This window comes from Syngnathus leptorhynchus, chromosome 8 (assembly GCF_054491065.1).
Source record: "Syngnathus leptorhynchus isolate UIUO chromosome 8, UIUO_Slep, whole genome shotgun sequence".
Classification (NCBI taxonomy): Eukaryota; Metazoa; Chordata; class Actinopteri; order Syngnathiformes; family Syngnathidae; genus Syngnathus; species Syngnathus leptorhynchus.
Window position 1 is genome coordinate 13231654 of NC_141202.1, and position 22599 is coordinate 13254252.

A 22599-nucleotide genomic window follows, 5' to 3' on the forward strand; every position below is an offset into this window, starting at 1 on the left:
ATGTCAGTGTGATTGTTCCTCATTGCAACAATTTAAACCCCCATCAACAAACCACCAGCCTCCATTTTGGCTTTTTCTTTACTTTAATAAAAGTAAAAATAATTTGGGGCAAGGGGAGGGTGCACAGGTGCCCGCCCCTTTATCTCGCCAGGTATCATTCTACGGCAGGAAGAAGCCTGACAGGCGCTCCCGCCTCTATGATGACCTCTGCCAGGGAATCCTGGAGACAAAGGGGGCAAGACCAAGTAGAGCAAGGCCAATTTACTGCATGTCGATGTGATGCCGGCCGGCGCATCCTCTGCTCCCTCCCGTAATGGAATCGCCATTGACTTGTGTGTGTGTGTGTGTGTGTGTGTGTGTGTGTGTGTGTGTGTGTGTGTGTGTGTGTGCGCGCGTGTGTGTGTGCGTGCATGTGTGTGCATCTCAACGAAAGGGGAGAACGTCGCGGCAGTGGGACCGAATCAAATCGTGTTGTTTGTGGACCAAGTTCACATTCCAAGCGAACGTGTGAAAAGGTCAGCGGCGCTCCTTTGGGCAGATCAATGTGAGGAGCAACACATGTATACCTTCCTATCAGTCTTCCACGCTCTGAGCCGTCACTCAACCATACACTTGCGTGCTCCCATGAGGCCCAGAGGGAGAGAGGAGGAGGTGGCTGTGGTATAGGAAGTGGAGATGAGGCTGAACATCAGAAATGATAGTGGATTGCCAGTTGAAAATGCCGACGGTTTGTTTGACGCACGGATGTCAAAGAAGACTTCAACTTTGATGACCTCCAATATCACAGGAAGCCACGGTCAGTTTTTTTTCTCTCTTAGAATTCCTCAATTCGATAACTGGTCGCATAGAAGTTCTGAATCCCCCCTGATAACCAACCAAGTGAGTGACCAACCGACCAACAAATGACAAAAACAAAATGACTGTGTCCAAAGAAGTCCAGTTGCCTCAAATGGAATATTTGTAGACCAACACGACTAAAAATCTTCACGGACCAAAGCATCGGATGACTCAAAGGTTTAAGGCCGCTGTAGAACAAGAGATGGTTGTGGTGGGGTTTTCCTATGAGTTCTCTTTTACTTTTGTACTTCTACTCTGCTCCCAAACTAGGACAGTGGACAGATGAGTTGGATGCCTTCAAAGTTGGAGAGAGGATGGAACACTCAGCCTGAGAGGGATTCATTGAAAGATGAGTCAAGAAGAGCCGTCAGGGGGTCTGGAGTGAAATTCTGGAGAACGAACGCGTGTGTGTGTATGTGTGTGTTTCGGGGGTGGGTGATGCAGAGGCAAGCCAGATGAAACCTGTAATTAAGAGGCTGGCTCCAGATAAGCACACCCCCCACACACACAAACTCACAGCTGCCTGTTCGTTCGCCACGACGGCTCACACGCTCCAAGGCATGAAAATCAGGAAACGGCAAGACAAAGATCTTCCATCACTGCTGGATACTGTGACGATTGGTCAAGATTATGGTAAAGCGTTGGGCTAGCCCAGCCACAAGCCAGGCTACGGCCAAACCCTGGTGTGTCGCAATATTTTGGGATTTCTCTTGTTTGCAGGGCCAAAATCTGTGCCCGCCCATCTCTTATCTGTTGCGATAAGACCGTTTTGATTAGCCTCTCTGACCTCCATGCATACATAAAGTGAGCATTGCTGCTCACTGCACATCCATGGGAGAAAACATTTGACCGGATAACGTGGCTGTTTTTGGCTTAAGAGATTAGGTGCTCAATGGGGCAATGCGGGGTGGGGGGGGGGGGGGCAATCCCACTGTAGGGAAGATCAATTCCTAATGGGTTGGCTTGACTTTTTAAAAGGGACAGTCGCCTCGGGTGACCCGCAGGGCGGGTCAAGCCGGAACGGGCACAGGGCCGTCATCATCTGGCCTGGTGTACATCAATGCCCTATCTGCACAATCAGTGTCTGTTAAATTATAAAGAGCCGCCCGCATTTGATCATCACCGACATCATATATGTGAAAGACGGAGCAAACATTTGCTTGATTTCATATTCTCTTTTAAAATTGCCTCCTTTTGATTCACAAATTTACATGCCAGCAAACGATTCTCAAAGAACCATGACAGAGTTGGATGGGTTTTTCAGCGCCGTTGACGGCAACAGTCGTCAACTCCATTTTTGTTTTTCATGGGCAGCTCTGGTTTGATGATTAAGATTGGAAAGTAAAGAAATGGAAATAATTAGAGCCAGCAGATGGAAGGAAGCATTTGGTCTCTTCCCGATGAGATCGTCGTGACTCTGGACGCGTTCACAAACACTGAGTTGTTAATGAGGACGCTTCCATTCTCATTTTTGTTTCACAATCCGCCTGGATTCATTGGACGGGGACTTGAAGAGCGAAAGCGGATGGCCCGGGATGGTGCGAGAGGCGTGCAGATGAGATGAGATTAGGGCAGAATAAATTGATGGCCTCGGAAGAAGATTAAGTCAAAGAACAGTGCGTGTAATCTCATTGCTCACTAAGAGGAATCCTATTGCGAGAGCGGCAGCCAGGTTAACTGGCCACAAGCCTTTGCCAATCTCTACAGGCGAGGCCGACAATGCGGAACATATCACGTATTTGGCCCGAATATATGACGAGTTTTTTGCATTGAAATAAGACTGAAAAAGTAGGGGTCGTTTTATATCCGGGGTCTAAACTTTATACCCATTTTCACTTGTGCGCAGCGGTAAGTTAAAGGTTGCCGGTATCAACTGAGTATGTTGCTGTGATCGTGTGCGTCTTTGACACAAAGTGACATTTCATTGTTTCTACTGTGGGGCGGCTCGGTGATGCAGTGGGTAGCACGTCCGCCTCACAGTTAGGAGGGTGCGGGTTCGATTCCACCTCCGGCCCTCCCTGTGTGGAGTTTGCATGTTCTGCCCGTGTCCGCGTGGGTTTTCTCCGGGCACTCCGGTTTCCTCCCACATCCCAAAAACATGCTTGATAGGCCGATTGAGCACTCCAAAAAAACATGCTTGATAGGCCGATTGAGCACTCCAAATTGAGTGTGAGTGCGAATGGTTGTTCGTCTCTGTGTGCCCTGCGATTGGTTGGCAACCCGTTCAGGGTGTCCCCCGCCTACTGCCCGATGACGGCTGGGATAGGCTCCAGCACGCCCGCGACCCCCGTGGGGACTAAGCGGTTCAAAAAATGAATGAATGAATGAATGAATGAATGAATGAATGTTACTACTGTCCACTGATATGCCGTTTGTCCGATCGCGGTTTGCTTCGTGTGCGCACCGTTTGATTGACAGCTCCGGTGCTCTCATAATCGACTGAGTAGGTTGCTGTGAACGTGTGCGTTTTTGACACAGTGAGTATAGACATTTCATTGTTACTACTGTCCACTGTTGTGGCGTATATCCGATCGCAGTTTGCTTCGTGTGCGCGCTGTTTGATTGCCAGCTCCGGCGCGCTCCTTTAAATTTGCCTCGCATAGTACGAGTGGCCGTTACGCAGCGGCACGGCGACTAACGGCAAATGTATTTTGTTGTCTCGATCGATGACTTATGTTTGGTGTGTTGCCGAGAGTATTTCATTTCTGGTTATTTTTTTATTTTTTTTGCCAATAATTCAGTAAAGCAATCAAAACTGAAACACGTCTTCCCTCCTGTGTTCTTACCGACACCCGGGGGCGAAAAGAGAATAACCATCCGAGCCAACCCCCTATCCAGTCATCAGGCTCCCCAACAATAGCGGTAGCAGTTTGCATTATTTTATTGCAATGTTTTTCCTTCCTTATTCAGATTTGTTTCAAGACGACAGTTAGACTTCACTTTGATGGTTAATGCAGTTATTGGAATTTTGTTGTTTTATCACAGTAGATTGGTTTATTTACATTTCAAAAACCAGAAGCCATTCATTTACAAATGTGATTGCACTTACATATTTAAATGTTCAGATATTAAGATGTGATAGACAGTTTTTGCATGATTTGAATGAGGCAAAATAACATGCTTTTAATCTCGAATATATTGTTATAATCATTTGTTTCAGGTGTAATTATTGAATGTATAAATATTAAATTTGTTGTTCAAAAACTTTTTTCAAACTTGAGTCTTGAAAAAGAGGGGGTCGCATTATAATCGGGGCTGTCTTATATTTGGGCCAATACGGTAGTCTGTGTGCGGAGCATCAAGAAAAACAGAATACAAAACAACGGGCGCAGGGTCTCCAGAACTACACACAAGCGCCCGCGTAGACAACAAGCCTAAATTATTCACAATAGATACGCGTGCTGCAGTGCAGATCGCCGCACTCGCCTCGCCTTTCTTGCATTTGGATTTTCAACAAAAGTGGAGGCACAACTCCGGCTTACTCTGCCTCACCTTCCAAGCTCCGATCCAAGTTGGAAATCTTGAGCCGAGTTTAAAAAGTATGATTTGTAACCCTTGCCCTACACCGTGCTTTAAAACTCGTTTCTTGAAAAGCGGGCCACTGGCCCTGCCCTCTCACCTCAAGGGAGGTGCACTCAAGTCTTGACAGCTACAAAATCTACATCATCGTATTTTGTGTTTGTTGCGAAGAGCCAAAGAAAAATCAAAAGGCATATTTTGACGCGGATGTCACGCCGGCAACTTCTCATCGGCTTCAATGACACGCCTTTGAGATTCGCTCAGATGACGACACTGAGCCCGGCTCGCGTCCGCCTGCATAACGAGGAGGGCATTGTGACGTTTTTTTTTTTGGTGTTAATGGGGAGACACTTTTCATTTGTGCGTGTTGTTGAGGAGACAGTGTGTTGCCTGCCACAGTGCATCAGCACACTTGGTTGCCTTGGGAGAAGCCCTCCCTCACTCTCTCTCTCTCTCGCTCAATGTCACCAAGTGCCTCTGTCCGTCGCCTGCCTGTCGATATTTACAGTCCACTTTACGTGGCCATAAACAAACGCAAAAAAAGACAGTAAGAAAAAGAGAGGGAGGAAAAAAGAGCGGGTGAGCAGTCTCATGAGTCAAACAGCCACTCAAGGACAAAAAAGAATGGGTCGTTATAGCACAAGGTTGGCACGCGTGATGGCTGCTTGGCAAGAAGGAACATACTGAGGGAATATAACTTCTGAAGTCGATGCTAATTTCTCATTACCATGTCAATGGGATTTTACATTGACTTTAGCATTAGCGCTGCTGGTGCATGTCCTTCATTCAAAGATGCAACAGATGTTGCCATATTGGAAATCATGATTGGAATTTCAATTCAACAGTCTTCCTAACTGTTTTACTAATAACAATGGGATTGTTTTGTGCTTAAAAAGAATGACCTTGGCACAAAACTTGACTTCTATTAGTTTTCATGACAAGAGTCAGCTTTGTGAAATGATACGGAAAGAAGATGGCGGAATATGTCCACAATAGGATTTGACAGACAACAAGACATAACTTCTCCGCACAGCCCAAAGGATAAAACATGACAAGAACGTGTTAAGGAAGAAGATTGATTTATTCTTCCAGACGCAGACTCGAGTTTAGTATACACCACGAGAAACAAAAGAAAATCGACACTGTCAATGGTACAAGGCTACAGCATAATCCAAACACGAGTGCATTTAGGCATTTTTTGGAAAAACAATGCACTATCAGGCCTCGCTGCTTTCAATTGTGTCAAGACAAAGATTGCATCCACTTGAAGAGTATTTGAGACTCACTATCAGTTCTTGTTTTTTCAGTATGAGTACAAAGACTAGGCTAAGAGAAAAGCTTCTAAACACCTTTTTGCAGTATGACTTTGAGGTTTCATGCAAAGTGCCAGATAGAAATCACGCACAACAGCCAGCCTCCCTAGCATCGCTTGTTTGAACCATAATGCCGATATGTTGTTATCTTTGGATTATTGCTAATGTTTGATGTGATATTTGCTGTTGTTTTTGGAAAATGCTAACATTAAAACCAGTAGTAGACAATTTCAGAATGTCATTAAGGTGATAAGTCCGTCACAGCAGTGCATGAAATTGCGGGTCGTGTTTTCTATCCTCACCCGCTGCATTTGACTCCTTAATCGCTAACCTGTTTCTCTAGCCACTCAGCCTTAAGGGCTCCACGTAGCTGTTTACCGACCCTCCCACATCTCCCCTTGTTAGTCAGCAGGCCAGGCAACACGGGCATCCCGAGCAAGTTTCCATGTCAGGATGTCAAAAGAAGGAAAATCAAGTCAGGATGTCAGAAGAGGGAAAATCACTGCAACCTTGCCGACAGCGCGGCTAAAATGCAAGCTTGTGCATGCACCCCATCAATAAATGGCTGATAGGCCGCATCCATTATTTAGTCTTGGCCTTCAGTGCAGAGTGAATATTGTGAGCGGAATTGCGCTGTATTTTTGCCTCCCCCGAGTCTGATTATGACATTTCTCAATTTTGTGGAATGCAGCAACAGTTAGTCATTGTGTCTGAGGTAGAAACTGGAGAGGATATGAGGATGTCAGAGAGATGCGTGGGAGGCAAAGCGACAGTAGAAAAAAATGCATGGGTGGCACAAGGAAAGTCTCCTGACAGCAAACGACTAATGAGCTCATTGGCTGATGGGCGCTAACGATGCACAAATACTTGGATACGGTGAAGTTGACTTGAGCATTTCTTTTCTCAACAATCTGCTTTCACAGCCTCGACTCTAGAGACGGAGTACATTTTATGCATGAGAGTTAGTTTATTTAGCCTACTTCCGCTATCTAGGATGAACTGTAATCCCACACGAGAGATTAGAACCGAGGGACCATACCAGTGCCAGGGCACTTTCAATCGTGTCATGAACAAGCGCTAAGAAAATACAATAAACATGAACGCGTTCTTGGCCGAGCTGTCAATGTCATCAGCTGACAGCGTGATGCAACCCACTTTAGCTGGAGTAGCAAAGGCGAGCGGTCAGGGATAAGAAGGCTTTCTCTGCTGGCAGGATGCAATGTGAAAATGTCAAATTTCGTAATGATCCTCAGTCACACCGGAGCAAGTGTACACGCGTCCTCACTTGATAGTACAAAACTGTCTCACTGCAAGCTTGGGGACTTTGTTGGACGATAACATTAAAACAATCTTTAGGTGACAAGTATGCATGAGCACCACGATGCTGGACACAGTCTTGTGTTTGTTGCTTGGAGTGGGAGCTGAGTATGTCGTCCATCTTCATCATTAAAGCAAGATGAGCGACTTCATTTCATTTGAGTTGATTTAATAACTGCGGCCGCAATCCAACTCTAAAAGCTGACATTAAGGCCGGATCCGCCGTTTCGGGCCATCGGCGCATACGCAAGTCAATACTTTTTGATGCCCGATGCGGGCCGCAAATGTCCATCTAATCGGGTTCCCCGTGCGCTCGCGCAGACAACATTAGTTGATTCTCTCGGCGCCCGGTCAGCCCCTTTGATGCCCAAGTGTGGGATCACGGGTGCCTTCTTGATGCTCCCCAAGATGGGTCTTGCACGGCGCACCTCGAGGGGACTACACTCATCTAGCCAACACACCATGTATCGGATGCAATGTGCAGTCTGTCCGCCTTTTGTATTTCTCGCTTCTTCTCCAGTCAGGAGCTGAAAACTTGAGCATTGTTGGGTTGATCACCTGCGACCCCCATGTACGTATGTATATCTATTCGTATGTTATATGTACTGCAGCACAATGTCGACTGATGGGAAGCCAAATAACGTTGCAAAACCTCAATTCAATTCAATTCTTTACATCCAATGTAATTAACGTATTTTTCGCACCATAAGGTGCACTGGATTATAAGGCGCACCCTCATTGAATTTTTTATTTTAGAAATTATTTCATATATAGGGCGCACAGGATTAAAAGGCGCATAAAATAGAAGCTATACTGCAACAAACTGAGGTTGACTAGGGTTGCGGTATGGATCCACTAGCCAATAACCAATAAGCCCTCTGTAAACAATCGCATTTCTCCTATAAAATGAACGAAGTTCAATCTAACACCTTGGTACTGCTTACTTATGTTTCCCTTCCATATCGATCCGTAAATTTACTCGAAACATTAACGGTGCAGCCTATTTTGAAATGGAATAGCCTCGAGCATATAGCAGCTATCATTACAGCATTAGGCATCCGCAAACTCCCATGAGTCTCAGCTCGCAGACTCCCATGAGCCTCAGCAAAGTGTCATAGCAGCCTCCTGTAAACAATCGCGTTTCTCAAACTTTCTCCTATAAAAGTGATCGGAACCGACTAAAGACTGATATAACACATTGGTGCTGCTTATTTATGATTCCGTTGGATATTGATCCGTAAACATATTCAAAAACATTGACGGAACAGCCTATTTTGAAATGAAATAGCCTCGCGGGTACAACAGCTATTCAGTGACGCTGGTTGCCGTGATGCTGGGAAGCGATGCGACCTTGTAATTTACTAGTCGTACTAAAACGTACTGAAACATTTTGGCAGAGCGCTGTGTACAAACAGTATGGATCAACAAATTCATCAATTGATTCATATATAAGGCGCTCTGCATTATAAGGCGCACTGTGTTTTTTTAGTATATTTAAATAAAGTTTTTAAGTGCGCCTAATAGTGCGGAAAATACGGTATATCTAACGTAAGTACGTATTCCTATCGGAATTTCTTTTCATTGACACTAGAACCGATCCTTGTCATTTATATTCATTTCAATGGGGAAAAATGATTTGAAAGAATAGTGTTTTAGTGAAAAGCTTGATCTCGGACTGAATTGATCTCAAAGCGCCGCTCTTCACGGCATCCACGTTTTACGCTTTTTCGATTCAAGAAATGCTTTTTATGTAAGCCTTTCTGTATTGGGGCTCGTCTCTTCTGTGTGTGCGTGTGTGTGCCTGCGTGCCTATCCATCTCTGATATGTGTGTGCCTTTTCCAGGCAAATCAGAATCGGAGGCCAAATAGCGAGCAATCAAAGCAAGCGTCGTGTTTTTGCCTCCTTTCTCTTGCTCTCCAAATCCGGCCTTCTTGTTGTCGATCTCTCCTGTCTTATTTGGTGCCTTCCCACCCCTGCCCCGCATTTTCGCTCGCAGCCTTATTAAAAATGGAAGCGAGTGTGCGCTGCAGACTTAAGAAAGCTCGGCGGGTGGATTGAAGCGGCTGCCAGTGTTTAGTGTCTCCTCGGGGAGCGGCGACGAGCCCTTAAGCTGACTCCTCCGAGTGGAGCATGACTGACTGCTGAGCGCACGCAAAACCTCTAATAATGTATTTTGTACATACACTGTGTGTGTGTGTGTGTGTGTGTGTGTGTGTGTGTGTGTGTGTGTGTGTGTGTGTGTGTGTGTGTGTGTGTGTGTGTGTGTGTGTGTGTGCGTGCGCGCGCGCGTTTACCGTATTTGTCTGTTTGTGCGCGCGTGTATTATCGGTAGTAGGCGGAAGAAAAAAGACAAAATCGCGTCATGCCGTTTTCTGTGTTTAGCGCTCATACTACAGGGGCATTGAACATCAACACCGATTTTACACGTGAGGCGGCGGTAGTTCAGCTCAGATGCCGGGATACCTCCTGGCACTGCTTTTTATTTGGCTTTTAGCAAGTTAGATAGATGATGTCACCAAACCTTAGCCTTTGCTCACTTTAACCAGCATCACTTCCAACAGAGGCTCAGGTAAATTGAAAAACGCTTTTCCGAAGTGGTTTGTTTTTTTTTCCTCTATAAAAGTCATACAAAAAGGACTTAGAGTCTCCAGTGCACTGTGGCCCGCCAGTATCAACAGACTAACTTTCTTTTAATTGCAGGGCCGTTTATCATGACAGAGGCAATTTGGCTTAGACACACAAGCGTTTGTGTCATGTCGCAGCGTTGCATTGCACTCCAGCAACATCGAGTCTGAAACCCTAACAGACCCTCCATTTACTGTATTTGGATTTCTTGTCTTATCATGCAATTGTGTGGTGCTTGAAAACGACAACACAGTTTGTGATTCAGCATGAGAAGCTATGAACGCAGGTACAAACAAAGAAGAGTTTCACCACTACTGCCTCGAGAAGCTAAGGCAGTATCCATTTTTGCAGAGAATAAAGAATATGCGCCTGTTAGGTATTTTCTACACCGTTTGTGTTCAAATATCTTTTTTCTTAAACCGCTGTACCGTTGCCACGCCGATGCTATTCGTTAGCCCATTTACTATAAGGTTTTGAATTCATTGACGCATATTAAGCTAGTAATTGAAGATTCCAAGGAACAAAATACACAACGTGCGTTCTCTTTCATTTGATACATGGAGCCACAGCGAGGCACATTACGCAGGCAACATTAAGATCACCCGAATTAGGGAGGGAAGACACGGAGAAGGTGAAAAAGGAAACTCCATCAGCCACATGGAGACTTTGGAGAATGTCACCGAAAGAGGGAGCAAAATGTGCTGATAGATGGCAACGCCCTTTTGACATTCAACGCCGCCACAAAACAACATTTCACGTCATTACACCTGCGTTTATGATTGCGCCAATTCCGTTGCAAATTGCACACACTTTCTTTCCTGTTCGATGTCTTCATTTGTTAAAGGGCTAGTTGAGGTTGCTGTGTCGCTTGCTCTGGAGACAGCAAATCCATCTAAGCCCTGGTAAGTCTGCACTGTACTTTCTGGCTAATTAGGCCATCCCCGCCATCTCTGTCATCTCGAACGCCAGCGATCAAAGGTAATAAGTAACCTTTTGTTGGCACGCACTTGTGCTTACCGTTTGCTTTTATTTTGGGATTCTGCGGCTTTGGCGATAGGCGAGCGTTGGAGCGCTACGCGTTGCAATTAAGCCAACGGCTAGGTGCAAATGATACGGAGGCGGAGGATGAATGCTCCAGGAGGAACACGATGCCTTGTCGCATCGCCGTTGAGCTCACATAACAAGCACCCCATCAAATTGGCTTGAAATGTCAAATCTCGAAATGGAAAGGAACATCACAGCAATCAATGGAGCAGGTTCTTCCAAAATGTATGACGAGGATATCCAGATACGTACATGTGAATTAATTAGAAGATGATTAGAAAAAATGACATGACATTCATTCATGGCACGTCAGCAGACAGGAAAAGCAAGCCAATGATGGCGGGAAAGCCAACTCAAAGCAAGACGAGTCCTATGTGCCCATCCAATGAATTTTCAAAAGCCGAGCAGGACGCCATGGATAAATCTTTGCAGTCACCTGAGGGCTCAGCTCCTTTCTCGACTTCTCTGTACAGCATTGACATTAGGCTCTTTTGCAAAGGATAAAGAATGCTTCTTCCAGTAAGAGTGTGCAAAGCCTCTTATAGATGGGATGAGAGCTGTCAGGATTTGTGTGCAGAATAATAATCACAAATTATCCATCTCTCATGGAAAAACAAGAGAATGAAAACATTTGTTTGGTGGAGAAAGTTAAGCTTGTTAAGGAAGTAACACTTGCAGGCCAAATCTCACCTTGTCTCAGATTGCCACAAGGATGTGTAAAAAATGACACTGCCTCATTTGCTGACGAAACAATACAAAATGTGGCTTGTAGGTACGATAGCTGCAGATTTGGAGCAGGTCAGCTTGAGCTTTTTATTTGGACACGGCAAATTGGCTCGACGACTGGATTTGAGCTGAACTTTCTCACCAGTTTGGATAGTTGTGTGTTTTTGAGACAAAAAAGACACCCAACACTGTCCAGGCAACATAAGTCAATAAACAAGTCGTCTAAGCACAGAGAGGGTGGCTGGGGTGTGGTGGGAGGTGCCAGTAAAAGACGGATAATAAACGTCAAAGGAAAAGTAGCTTGGGATGCAGATATGAGGCTTAAACTCTTCCTACAGGCCGCAAGAGCACAAGCTGAGCTCCTCCAGTGGAAAAAAAGGAAGAAAAAAAAAAGAAAAGAAAGCCTGAATATGGATGTGGAGTGCATAGCCAGGCGAAGATGTATATTAGCCGGGCCTGATATTCACCAATTTCAAAGCGCCAGCCTGCCTGCGTGCGTGCGTGCATGCTTGATGGTGGTGGCCTTTAAGGTTCACGAGATGGCGAGCTGAAAGAGGGGAAAACGCGAAAAGACGGACGAATGACGGCTCCCCGAGATAAGGCAAAGCCGGGGCTGCTCCTCCCCCACCTCTCTCCATCACGTCTCATTGTCACTCACCCCCAATCTTCCGCCAGCTCGCTCTCCCTCCCTCCCTCTGCACAAATGACTCACTAAAACAGGTCAAGTGTTACAAAATTCACCCTACAGCTCAACCTGCGTAATTTAAGGCCTGGCTCGTTACATCAACACACACGCGCGCACACGCGCCTTTTCAGTATTTGCATGTATATAGTAAACATATAGCCTCGCCTGCCTCCATAGCATGTGGGCCATAAATCTCCATTAAATATCATCCACCCGAGCCCTGCCCCCATGACGCTGATCAAGGGGAGGATTTTACGCAGAGTCTATTTAAGTGCAAATTCACACGTATCTGTGGCTAATGGTGGCCACTCAGACACACACCTCCCTCAAATTTCTTCCACCATCAGGGAAGAAACTGCAGTGGAGGTAACCATAATTCTGCACACAGTAAGAAACCTTTTTTTCAAATGGGAGCGAAATGCATAATGTTTTTTTTTCTTCTCCAAAATGTGCTCTTTGTCCCGCCACTTGTCTATCCTGACTAAGATTTCAATTGTGGAATCCAGGTTAAGAAAATGAAAGCAATGGCCGAGCCGTGACCTTGGCAATGCTGGAGGGCAGTCGCCACGTCAATTTCGCCCAATTGTAAAACTCCAATGAGTAGGAAAAGACTCACTGGCTGCTATGCATGCAGGTCCAAATATGGGCCTGCTGGCGGGGCGGTTCGGCCTTGAAAAATAAATGCAGTGTGAAAAGGCTTTGAGCTCTCCAACATGTGGTCTCGCCACAATGGCTCTGCTCTGCGTGCGCTGTGAGCCGTGTGGCACACCGGCAGCTCATGCATCACCTCCAAAGGGTTCCTTTTCCTCATCATATGACGTACCGCCAAGAAATCCTCTTGTTTTGCCAAATAAAAAAAATTAAGAAAATTATGTGAATGCACTTTGACCATGAGGGATTGTGTGTGTGTGTGTGTGTGTGTGTGTGTGTGTGTGTGTGTGTGTGTGTGTGTGTGTGTGGTGTGTGGGGGGGGCGTGAATCAGAATAAAATATTTATATCAGGCAAAGAATGGATTGTTGTGAGTCCTAAGAATAGATTGTGTGACAGAAATGATTTTGATGCCGCATGCAAGCCGCTACTGTGTGCGTGTGCGTATGTGTGCATGTGCAGCATTTGTCTGATTTTGCGTGTATTTGCCCCGAAGTGCTTTGCACATCAAACGCGCTTGCTGTTTAATTCACTGTCTCAACAGGCGGCGCTTACCGAGAGAGCGCACGTGATAAGTGGGCCGTGCGTGGCTGTACACGTGCGAGCACACACACGCCGAGAATCAAAGATGGACTATGAAGATGAAGACTCTTTAAATATTTGGTCTGAGGCACGGCTGCGTCGTCAGCTGGGGAGTGTCGAGTGTGTCGTGATGCTGTTCATGGAAGTGCGCTGCAGATGCTTGTTTGCTCGCCACACACGCAACTATCAATCATAAGCAAGTCATCAGCTGCTGAGGAACTTCATGTTTATATGTGTGGAAAAAAGAAAGTCTTGCGTCCAAGGCTACTAAAAAAACAAAAAAACAACAACAATCAAGGCAAGCGAGTCAGAAAGTGGTAAAGGGCAGATTTGCACCGCATTCTGTGCTCTCGAGTAGACACAAGCGGTTCTCCACTGGCCAGATTTTTCTTATCAGACTGCACATGGGAGGCCAAAGGAAATGCATTTTTGAAGGAACGAACACAAATAATGGAGCTGCCACAAAACCATTTTAAGTGTCATCAGATAGCTCCCGACAGGACTTATTTACCCAGCTCATCGGCGCACGCACAATCAGATCGGCGAGAGGCTAAATCAACACAGCTGCAGCAACTCAGCCCTCTCGCCCGCGCTCTTCTCCGAGTCCTGTCTTTTCACTTGAATCAGCCTTCTGCTCGCTTTCCCTGCGCTCCACTTTGCCCTTTGCATCCGCATCGCCATCCTCTCTTGCTCCCCTCATTCTGCATATTTATACATGCAATTTGATGCCTTTTGCTAGAGCATCTGATCCAGATTGGTTAAGCAGGCTAAACTATTGGCTAAACAAAACATTGAGACATATCATTAAACAATTCAAAACATTGACGAGACACAACAACAGCTCATATGAAAATACTCCCAGGCACATCTTATTTTTCCTCAGCAAAGAATGACCGACGAACCGATCGGGTGAGTGACCTCCATATGCTCGTCTGCGTTATACTTTTGTATTATACTTGAAAGCTCGTTTTCACGTGTATGAACGCTTGCCCTTCATCTGTGTTGTGATGAAGAGATCCATCATCATCATCCTCAGTACGAGATTGTTGTTAACTTCCGGAAGGGTCACACCCAACACCTGCCGCTGACCATCGACGGTGCTGTGGTGGAGAGAGTGAGCAGCACCAGATTCCTGGGGGTGCACATCAGTGAGGACCTCTCCTGGGCCACTAACGCTGCTTCGCTGGCGAAGAAAGCTCAGTGCCGCCTGTACTTTCTGCGGAAACTCAGGCGAGCAAGTGCTCCTCCTGCCATCATGACCACATTCTACCGTGGCACCATTGAGAGCGTCCTCTCCAGTTGTATCGCTGTGTGGGGTGGTGGCTGCACTGAATACAACATGAAGGCTCTGCAGCGCATAGTGAACACGGCTAGTAAGATCATTGGTGCTTCACTCCCCTCCCTGAAGGACATTTACACCTCCCATCTCACCTGCAATGCGACCGCGATTGTGTGTGATGTGAGTCACCTCGCTCACTCTTTGTTTGATCTTCTGCCCTCTGGGAAGAGGTACAGGAGCCTGCGCTCCCGCACCACCAGACTCACCAACAACTTCATACTCCAAGCTAACAGGATCCTGAACTCTCTCCCCCCTCCACCCTCGGCTGCTTAACGTCCTGTACTTTTGCACTATGTTCTGGCTGTCTGCTGTATGCACGCTTGCTCCATTTTGCTCCTCTTATTTGTCTATTTTTTTATTGTTTATTTATTTTGGTTATTTGCTTATTACTTATTCATCGCTCTTATCTATTGTTTTTACTCTTTGTGCTATTTGCTTGTATGTGTTAAAGTTAAAGTCCCAATGATCATCGTCACACACACATCTGGGTGTGGTGAAATTTGTCCACTGCATTTAACCCATCCCCATGTGATTTTAATCCATCCCCTGGGGGAGAGGGGAGCAGTGAGCAACAGCGGTAGCGCGCTTGGGAATCATTTTTGGTGATCTAACCCCCCAATTCCAAACCTTAATGCCAAGCAGGGAGGCAATGGGTTCCATTTTTAGCGTCTTTGGTATGACCCGGCCGGGGTTTGAACCCACAACCTTCCAGTCTCAGGGCAGACACTCTACTACTAGGCCACTGAGCTGGTTGTGTGATGTGTCTTGTCACCGTGGGACGGTGGGAAACGTAATTTTGATCTGTTTCTTAACGTGAAGAAATTGACAATAAAGCAGACTTTGACTTTTTGACTTTGAATAAGAAAATACATCAAAGAACTCCCTTCTATTGCTTGAAAATGGTTTCATACATAGTTGAATAGTTGATTTTGTCTCAACATATGTGCAACATTGAAACAATCTGATGAATCAAGTGATTGTTCATTTTGCCAAAGTGCTAAATCCTAGTTTGTCATTCAAACAGAACAGCCCATGATGAAAAGACTGCCTAGCAAAAAGTGAGTCAGAAGAAGAACAAAAAAAAAAAAACACTCCAGGAAGTAGGTAAGAGCAATCGCTTGTGGATCACAGGACAAATTCCCGTTCGTTCGTCAAGTCTGCCTCAGCGAGCCCGATCGATGAGGCGCCGCGGGGCCTCGGCAAACAACAAGTTGCTTTTATTATTTTCACCACTCAGGATCGTCGTTTGGAATGATGGATTGAACAGTGGATTTTTTTCCGTTCGGAGGAAGTGGGTTTTCACGCAAGGCTATCGCTGCACCGCCCGCGGATCATTGTGGCAAGAAATGTGGCTTGATTCATCGCACATCCTTCCATCTTGAAAGAAGCCGCTTTAAGTAGACTCGCGTAATTGTGACGTCTTTACCAACAAAGCCATTGGGGAGAAAGAAATGACCGTTTTCAGGTGATGAATATCGGCTGGCGTCTGCCCGCAGCTGACTATTAGGACGCTGACACAATGATCATATTCAGGGCTCAGCAGCACAGCCAGACAACTCCCGCCCAGAGCTCACTGGCATTTTTCATATTTAGCCAAATTACAGAAAGGGAGCGTAAACATCCGCTAATGAATTCACGTCTGGGTGCACATTTAGGAAGAATGTGCCGCAGCGATCGATTCATCAATCGCGACACTTTGTTCGCTCCGGCATCGGAATGACTCCTTACTGTACACCTAGCGTTCCATTTCAGATCCATGGAAAGGCAAAAGGATGAGTGGTTCAACGCAAAGCGCCACGTTTGTACTTAAGTGCCAGACAAACAGGTCTTAATATTTGATGATTCACTGCCTCAGGCGACAAAGTGAGCGACAAAGTGAGCGCCAAAGCATCTTTCTCGCTCACCCGGAAAGACGCACCAATCGGCTCTTCTCATTATTATGGCAGGTATTTGTTTTAATCCCTGCAAAAGAAGTAGGTGCACTCACATCCAAGAAAACAGGCCAGAGTCAGAGATTTGTTAGTCGAGTCTGGGGTCAAAGGTTTAGTTAAGGAAGGACCATTGTCTTAGCTCTTATCAGCGCTAAGTTGGCGAGGATGCAAACACACAAACAAACAAACAAACAAACATTGCGATTGCATCTGCCAACGATGCTAATAGTGGCCAGGGGAGTTTAGTTATTCAATTGTAGAAAAGGCCATCTCGGAGGGCTTTTATGTAGATGACGTGATTTGAAGTGAGAATTAAGAGGAGCTGTGCAATGGTCAGTTTTTCTGATTGGAGAAGGAGGCATTGGTGCTACTGCTGTCACTTTGGCTTCAGATTCAGCTTGGCTGCCTGAGGCTCACAATATGGGTGCTGGTAGTGGGAGGGGGAGGTGTTACAGGTTCCACTCTATGCTATAGTGGTTCACATCAGATATGCACCTTTGTCTGCGGCATGCACACAAACGCTTAGAGGCTTTCATGCCATGCATTCAGCTTTGGCAAAACAAAGGCAAGCAACGAAACCTTTTTAGAAGTCACCGGCCTCCCATCCAAAGTATTTAGAGTGTGCAGATGGTGGCCCTGGACCCCAAGCAAATAGCTGCGCATTGACAGAAGACAAAAGATAAAATAGCCAGCGCCGGCGGCGGGCAAATGACCAGGATGTGGTGGCGTCATCACCAGAAAGCGACTGGCCCACCAAAGCAAATCTCTCGTTAAACTTTGACCCAATACTCGAGTCCCAACAATGCAGCCTTTCTACGTCAAGGCCATTCGTGCAGCATTTACTAACCTAGGCAAATAGTTTCATGAGATAAATGCCACTGAGCACGGCAAAGCGCGGCACAGCAGTCCGGAATCCCAGTCGAGCGATCGACCACACGGGCACATACTTGACAGCTAACTTTGCCTCGCTAAGGCGCGTTAACTTGACGAGGTGGCCAAAGCGGGGCGACGTGGACAAACGGGAGAAAGGTGGTAATAAACTTCAAAATCGCTTCTCCTGTTGCCGCACTCGCAAGACCGTTATCAACGACACACAAACGCATTTATCAAGGTTGTAGGCAGACAAACGGCAGGAAATGAGAGTGGGTACAAATGAGGAAAGGGGGAAAAATAAAACTAGCTTTGTTTTCCTGTTGGAAGAAGGATGCCGTTTATTTTTGAACAAATGGATGACGCACATGCAGACCATTGACACAAGGGCAAATCCTGGCATTCATTTTCTCAAGCATATTTGTGTTTACCATGGGAATGACAAGTCTGCTGACTTGGATTTGAGGGAGGCGCTCGCTGTTTATCTGGTGAACATTTATTGGAAGGAGGCCGAATGATGCACCCAAGGATTAAAAAACGTCTATATGAGGAAGGCGTTTACTTAAGCAAATAGAAAATGCGCTCGTCCATCAGTTGAGGGAGGCCTTTCTTTTTGAATGTGGATGACAAGCGCAGTGATTAAGACGCTCCCAAGAGAAGTGTCCATTTGAGGATGCTGTGCATAGCAATGGGTCAGCGGAACCTCCATTTGAAAGAGGCAGATGACGCACAAAGGCAACACAAAGGGCCTCATACCCCCACCAATGAATCAATAAATTCAATTGCAGAGAATCAATGAGCAGGCTTCCTGTGTGGTCTGCGGCGCTCAAAAGACACACCAGGCTCTCAAACTTAAAAAAATCAACGTCTTTAATAATAACAACCGAGTACGAAAGAATAAAGACAATACAATAGCAGTGGGAATCAGTCTAAATCACCCGTTTGCGTCCAGCCCCAATCATTTATCTGCTGCTCAAACAAAAAAAAAGGAGAAAGAAAGAAAAACAAGTTCCATAGCGCAGTCGATAAAAAGCACATTTGGGAATAAGACTGCTGCTCTGCTACGCGTGTACATTTCGAATTGTATCGAAACACATTTGCCAGCGTTTTGGCAGTCCAGAAGAAAGCACTCACAGAGTTGAAATGAGAAAGCACCGCAAAAGTAAAGCAAACCAAAGTCAATCCTTCATGCTTTGCCGTCACTCAGCAACACACAACACGTGACACCAGAAATTAGGACTTCATTTTTTGACCCCTTCTCTGCTTCATATTTATATATTTATACCATTTACAAGGGATTTTTTTTATTCCACAGCTGAGATGGAGGATGTTAAGGCTTTGTAGTCATGAGATGTTTGTGAACAAAAAGTTTGATATGATGGTGCGCACACTTCTGTTATACGTAATACACTTCTGTTATACTGTTAAGACATGGGGGAAAAAAAAGTAAAAAAATCCAACATTTACTTTTAACCAAATCATCCAATAAAAGCAATTTAATCAGAAATGAAAGAACCGAAAAGAGACGAGAAGGAAAGCACGCCGAGTAAAAGACAGAAATATGCTAGCCGAAAAGTAAAGTTGCTAGACCCACTTGCTAACCAGGCTAAGCTAGCATTTGTAAGTGATGTGACAAAATGTTAATATCAATATATTCCCTTTCAGATTTCAGTAACAATGCCCCAACATCAAATATGTCAGAGGAATTCTTCGTGGTGCCACTTGCTATCAAGGCGAAGTTAGCATTGAAGAGGAGTGGGCTCAAATGATTTTATCTCCATCAAATGTTGATTCTATGAATGGCGTGAGACTTACGAGTAGCTAATGGCTGTGACAAAACATTAACGTCACAGTTTGTCGATCATACATCAGTCAGTCCGCTCTCAATATCAAATATCCATTTCATGAATGGCAGATGAGTTAGCTAGCGCTGCGTAGTGAGTGATTTATTCAAAACGATGGGGCCAACAATCGTCAATGTCCAATATTTATGACGGCAAGTTGTGCCGACCGAGAGAAGCAAACAATTTCCTCACCAGACAAGCCCTCAGTTAGGCTTGTGTCTATGTGAGGCTGACAAAAATTGCTTAGTGTAGCGCGTTGAAGAGCAACCCACATGCCAAAAGTACAGCAAAAGACGAGCCTGGGTGAAAAGGCCTTGTACCGGAATTCGGCCAATGGTCGAATTACTTCGATGTAAAGCAAAGTGCAGGGCACAAATCTGACTCTCTCCAAGCCAGTGGCCAAATAAAAGTCTTAACATAAGCACCCAGGAAAGGAGACACAAGTCTTGCTTTGAATGCGTGTGGGCGGTCTGGTGTCAGGCAGTGGCAGGTACCAGGCGTGTGGATCGCACTTCGGCTGTGGAGCATAATGAGAGCGGCTGGCGGGGTTTTTGCGAGTGGGCGAATGTTTCTTGCCAGCAAAAACAACAAGTTTGCTTTGCCAATTGTTTTGTTTTCCTTTTTTTGCACAGTGATAAAGATTGGCCCATGGAATCCCCCCACCCTTCCCTACTTGACCGCAAAACTTTCCACACAGCTCATGACGCCGGCTGACAAATAACGACTCGTGTGTGCGCGTTTTGTTCACGAGGTGCACGACGTCTACGCCGGAGAACCAATTGTGCAAAGCGACGTTGTGCTTATTGTGTTGAATTGCCGGAACGGGAGAGAAAATAAAAAAGGGTTGAGGTGCATAAATTCCGCAAAAAAAAAAGGTGTCGCGCTGTAAAAAATGTACATTCACAAGGACTTTCCCTTTACATTACGCCACACTGCTTGATATTTACATTTTCATAAATTTTCACAATAAAAATAAAGATGCTTACATTTATTGTATACACAGACACCTCAACACCAAAAATGTACACCAAGTGTTTGCCTCCCCCCTCTCCAACTGTTGCCATTTTCATCCATCTTATATTACACACACACTTATGCACGCATTTTTTATAGCAGTGACACACGCGCACACACACGCAAGCGTAAAAATAACATCTAGATTGTTTTTTTGTTTTTTGGCTTTTAGATGGCTGTGGGAAATCACGTGTGGTGCTTTAGCTGGGAATGAGTTGCATTGGCGCTTGATCTGTGTGTTAAGTAAGCCGTTGTGGTGAAATGTGTTGAACGGTCACACGGCCATCTTGCCACTCAAAAAGTCTCACTGGCAGACGCTTTTAACATTCGTCCCGTGTCCTCGGGTTAGGAAGGTCCTGTGGACAACATTTTGGAGCTTCCAAACTAGTTTGTAAGAATACGCGATTGCGCAGTACAAAAAGGCACCGCCGGTCGCACTTCCTTTTCATTGGATTTGTGGCGACTCAACTACTGCACTATGGTGGGCAGGGTTTTTCATCTCTTGCCCCGCCAACCCGCCCGCCTCCTTCCCACCTGTCGGTCCTCTCACAGTCTTTATGAAGGTTAGCGGTCGCAAATGCAAAACAACATTTGTAAACATGAGCACTTTCCCGTTATTTGAGGTTAAAAGCCCAAGTACAGTCCCCGTTGCCTCAGGCGCCGCTTTAGTCTGCGTTTGACCTGGCGATGAGCCTCAGCACGTCACAAGAAAAGCAGCTGATCGGCAGGTCAGGAGAATTCGGTGGCTAAATGGCAAGTGCGACCAGAAGGGCCTCCAGTGGCTCGTTAGTGAGATGAATTAACAGTCGAGAGACAATTGGGCCCAGAGCTGCATCATAAAAGGCCATTTGGCCGCGCGATGCCTGTTAGTCAATACAAGTCGGCCAGCCGCAAAGCTTTTACGTCCCTCAATCAATTCTGCACACTTAATGGCATTCGCTAATGGAGAAAAATATCACATGATTTCAGTGCAAAATATTTCCATGCTAATGTGGCCATGCCTCAAGCCATCCCTCCACCGGCCACTCGCCGTCGACACCCACCAGCAGATTCTGACAGGATGATCAACAATATTTCTTATTTTGAAATATTCGGGTGGATAATGAACTCCAGAGAATCAAAGGTGACAAGCCTCACTAGTGCTTCTCTTCAGGAAAATAATCTGAGTCAGCTTCAGACCCGCTTTCAGTTGAGATCAATCAAGCTGATGGCCGTGGACGACGCGGACATGATCCGGAAGTTTGACGGGGTGGGAAAAGCAAAGACGACGGATGACAGCAAACAAACCCTCTCGCAAGCGCTTGAGCGTGTTTAGACCCGGCACGAGAAGTGAAACCACACTCATCTTAGCGTGGCGGATTCCCAAAAACAGGGGAGAAAAAAACACGAGAACGAAAAGCGAGAGCGCTCAATTGCGGCGTATGCCAGAGAGAATGGTACACAGGTGTTACGCCATTCGGCGAGGACACGATTCCATCTCTGCCATCCGCGTCTTTGGCCACTCGCAATGTCCTCCTCCAGTCATGACACCGTGATTACTAACAGCATATATAGAAAATACACAATTATTTCCATTTTGTGTAGTTTGGTTGTCTCCTCTCGATTCGGCGGAGGCACAAAAATCCCCAGGACTCCTCCTCCTCCTGGCTTCCTCCATGCTTTAAACGTAAACGGCAGTCCGAGAGATGACGGAGCCGTCGCGCTGGGACTCCATGTCGTCGTCCAGGTAGTCTCCAATCATTTCGTGCCGCTCGCCGGCCGGGCGCAGCTGTAGGATGGGGGCTGCGCCGCCGCCGGCGAAGTGGTCATAGTCCTCCTCTTCCTCTAGCTCATCAAACTTCCTCCTCTCTACGTCGTCCAGCTCGCCGCTGAGTAGGATGTCCTGGGCGGTGGGCGTGGCGGCAACCACCTCAAGTCGCCCATTGCCGTTGTGGTTGTTTTTCTCACCCTGGTGGGCTGAGCCGTCGTCATACACGTAGATGGGGGCGTTGTTGTTGCTGGCACCGGCCGTGCCATTCTTGCCGCCGCTGAATATGCGTGCCTTCAGGTTGGCGTTGCTGTCTGCCCGGTAGCCCTGCTGTCGGCGCCGGTTGCGGGTCATCAGTACGGCCACCAGGGCGGCCACCAAGAGCAGAGCCAGCAGGGAGCTGATCACGACCGCCGCCACCACGCCGGCGTTGGACGGGTTGACTGAAGGCTCTGCGGGAGGGAGGAGGGCGGGAGAGAAAAGGGGAGGAGAAGACCAGTGTGAATTGTGCCAAGGAGGAAAGCCATCCGACACCAAGGGTGAAATCGGGAAAGAG

General features: G+C 46.3%; 1 protein-coding gene across 2 annotated transcripts in view; it reads right to left on the reverse strand.

The window, feature by feature from the left end:
* The window catches only part of LOC147053787 (nectin-2), a 69146-nt gene that overhangs the window by 2694 nt on the left and 43853 nt on the right, over positions 1-22599 (reverse strand). Inside the window, exon 7 of one of the 2 annotated variants that reach the window (XM_085918718.1) lies at positions 19984-22495. The exons of the other annotated variant lie outside the window; for it this stretch is intronic. Coding sequence (XP_085774844.1) covers positions 21957-22495 — 539 coding nt within the window. The 3' untranslated portion in view covers positions 19984-21956. Of the gene's footprint in view, positions 1-19983; positions 22496-22599 lie in introns of those variants that run through there. 2 annotated transcript variants of the gene reach the window in all.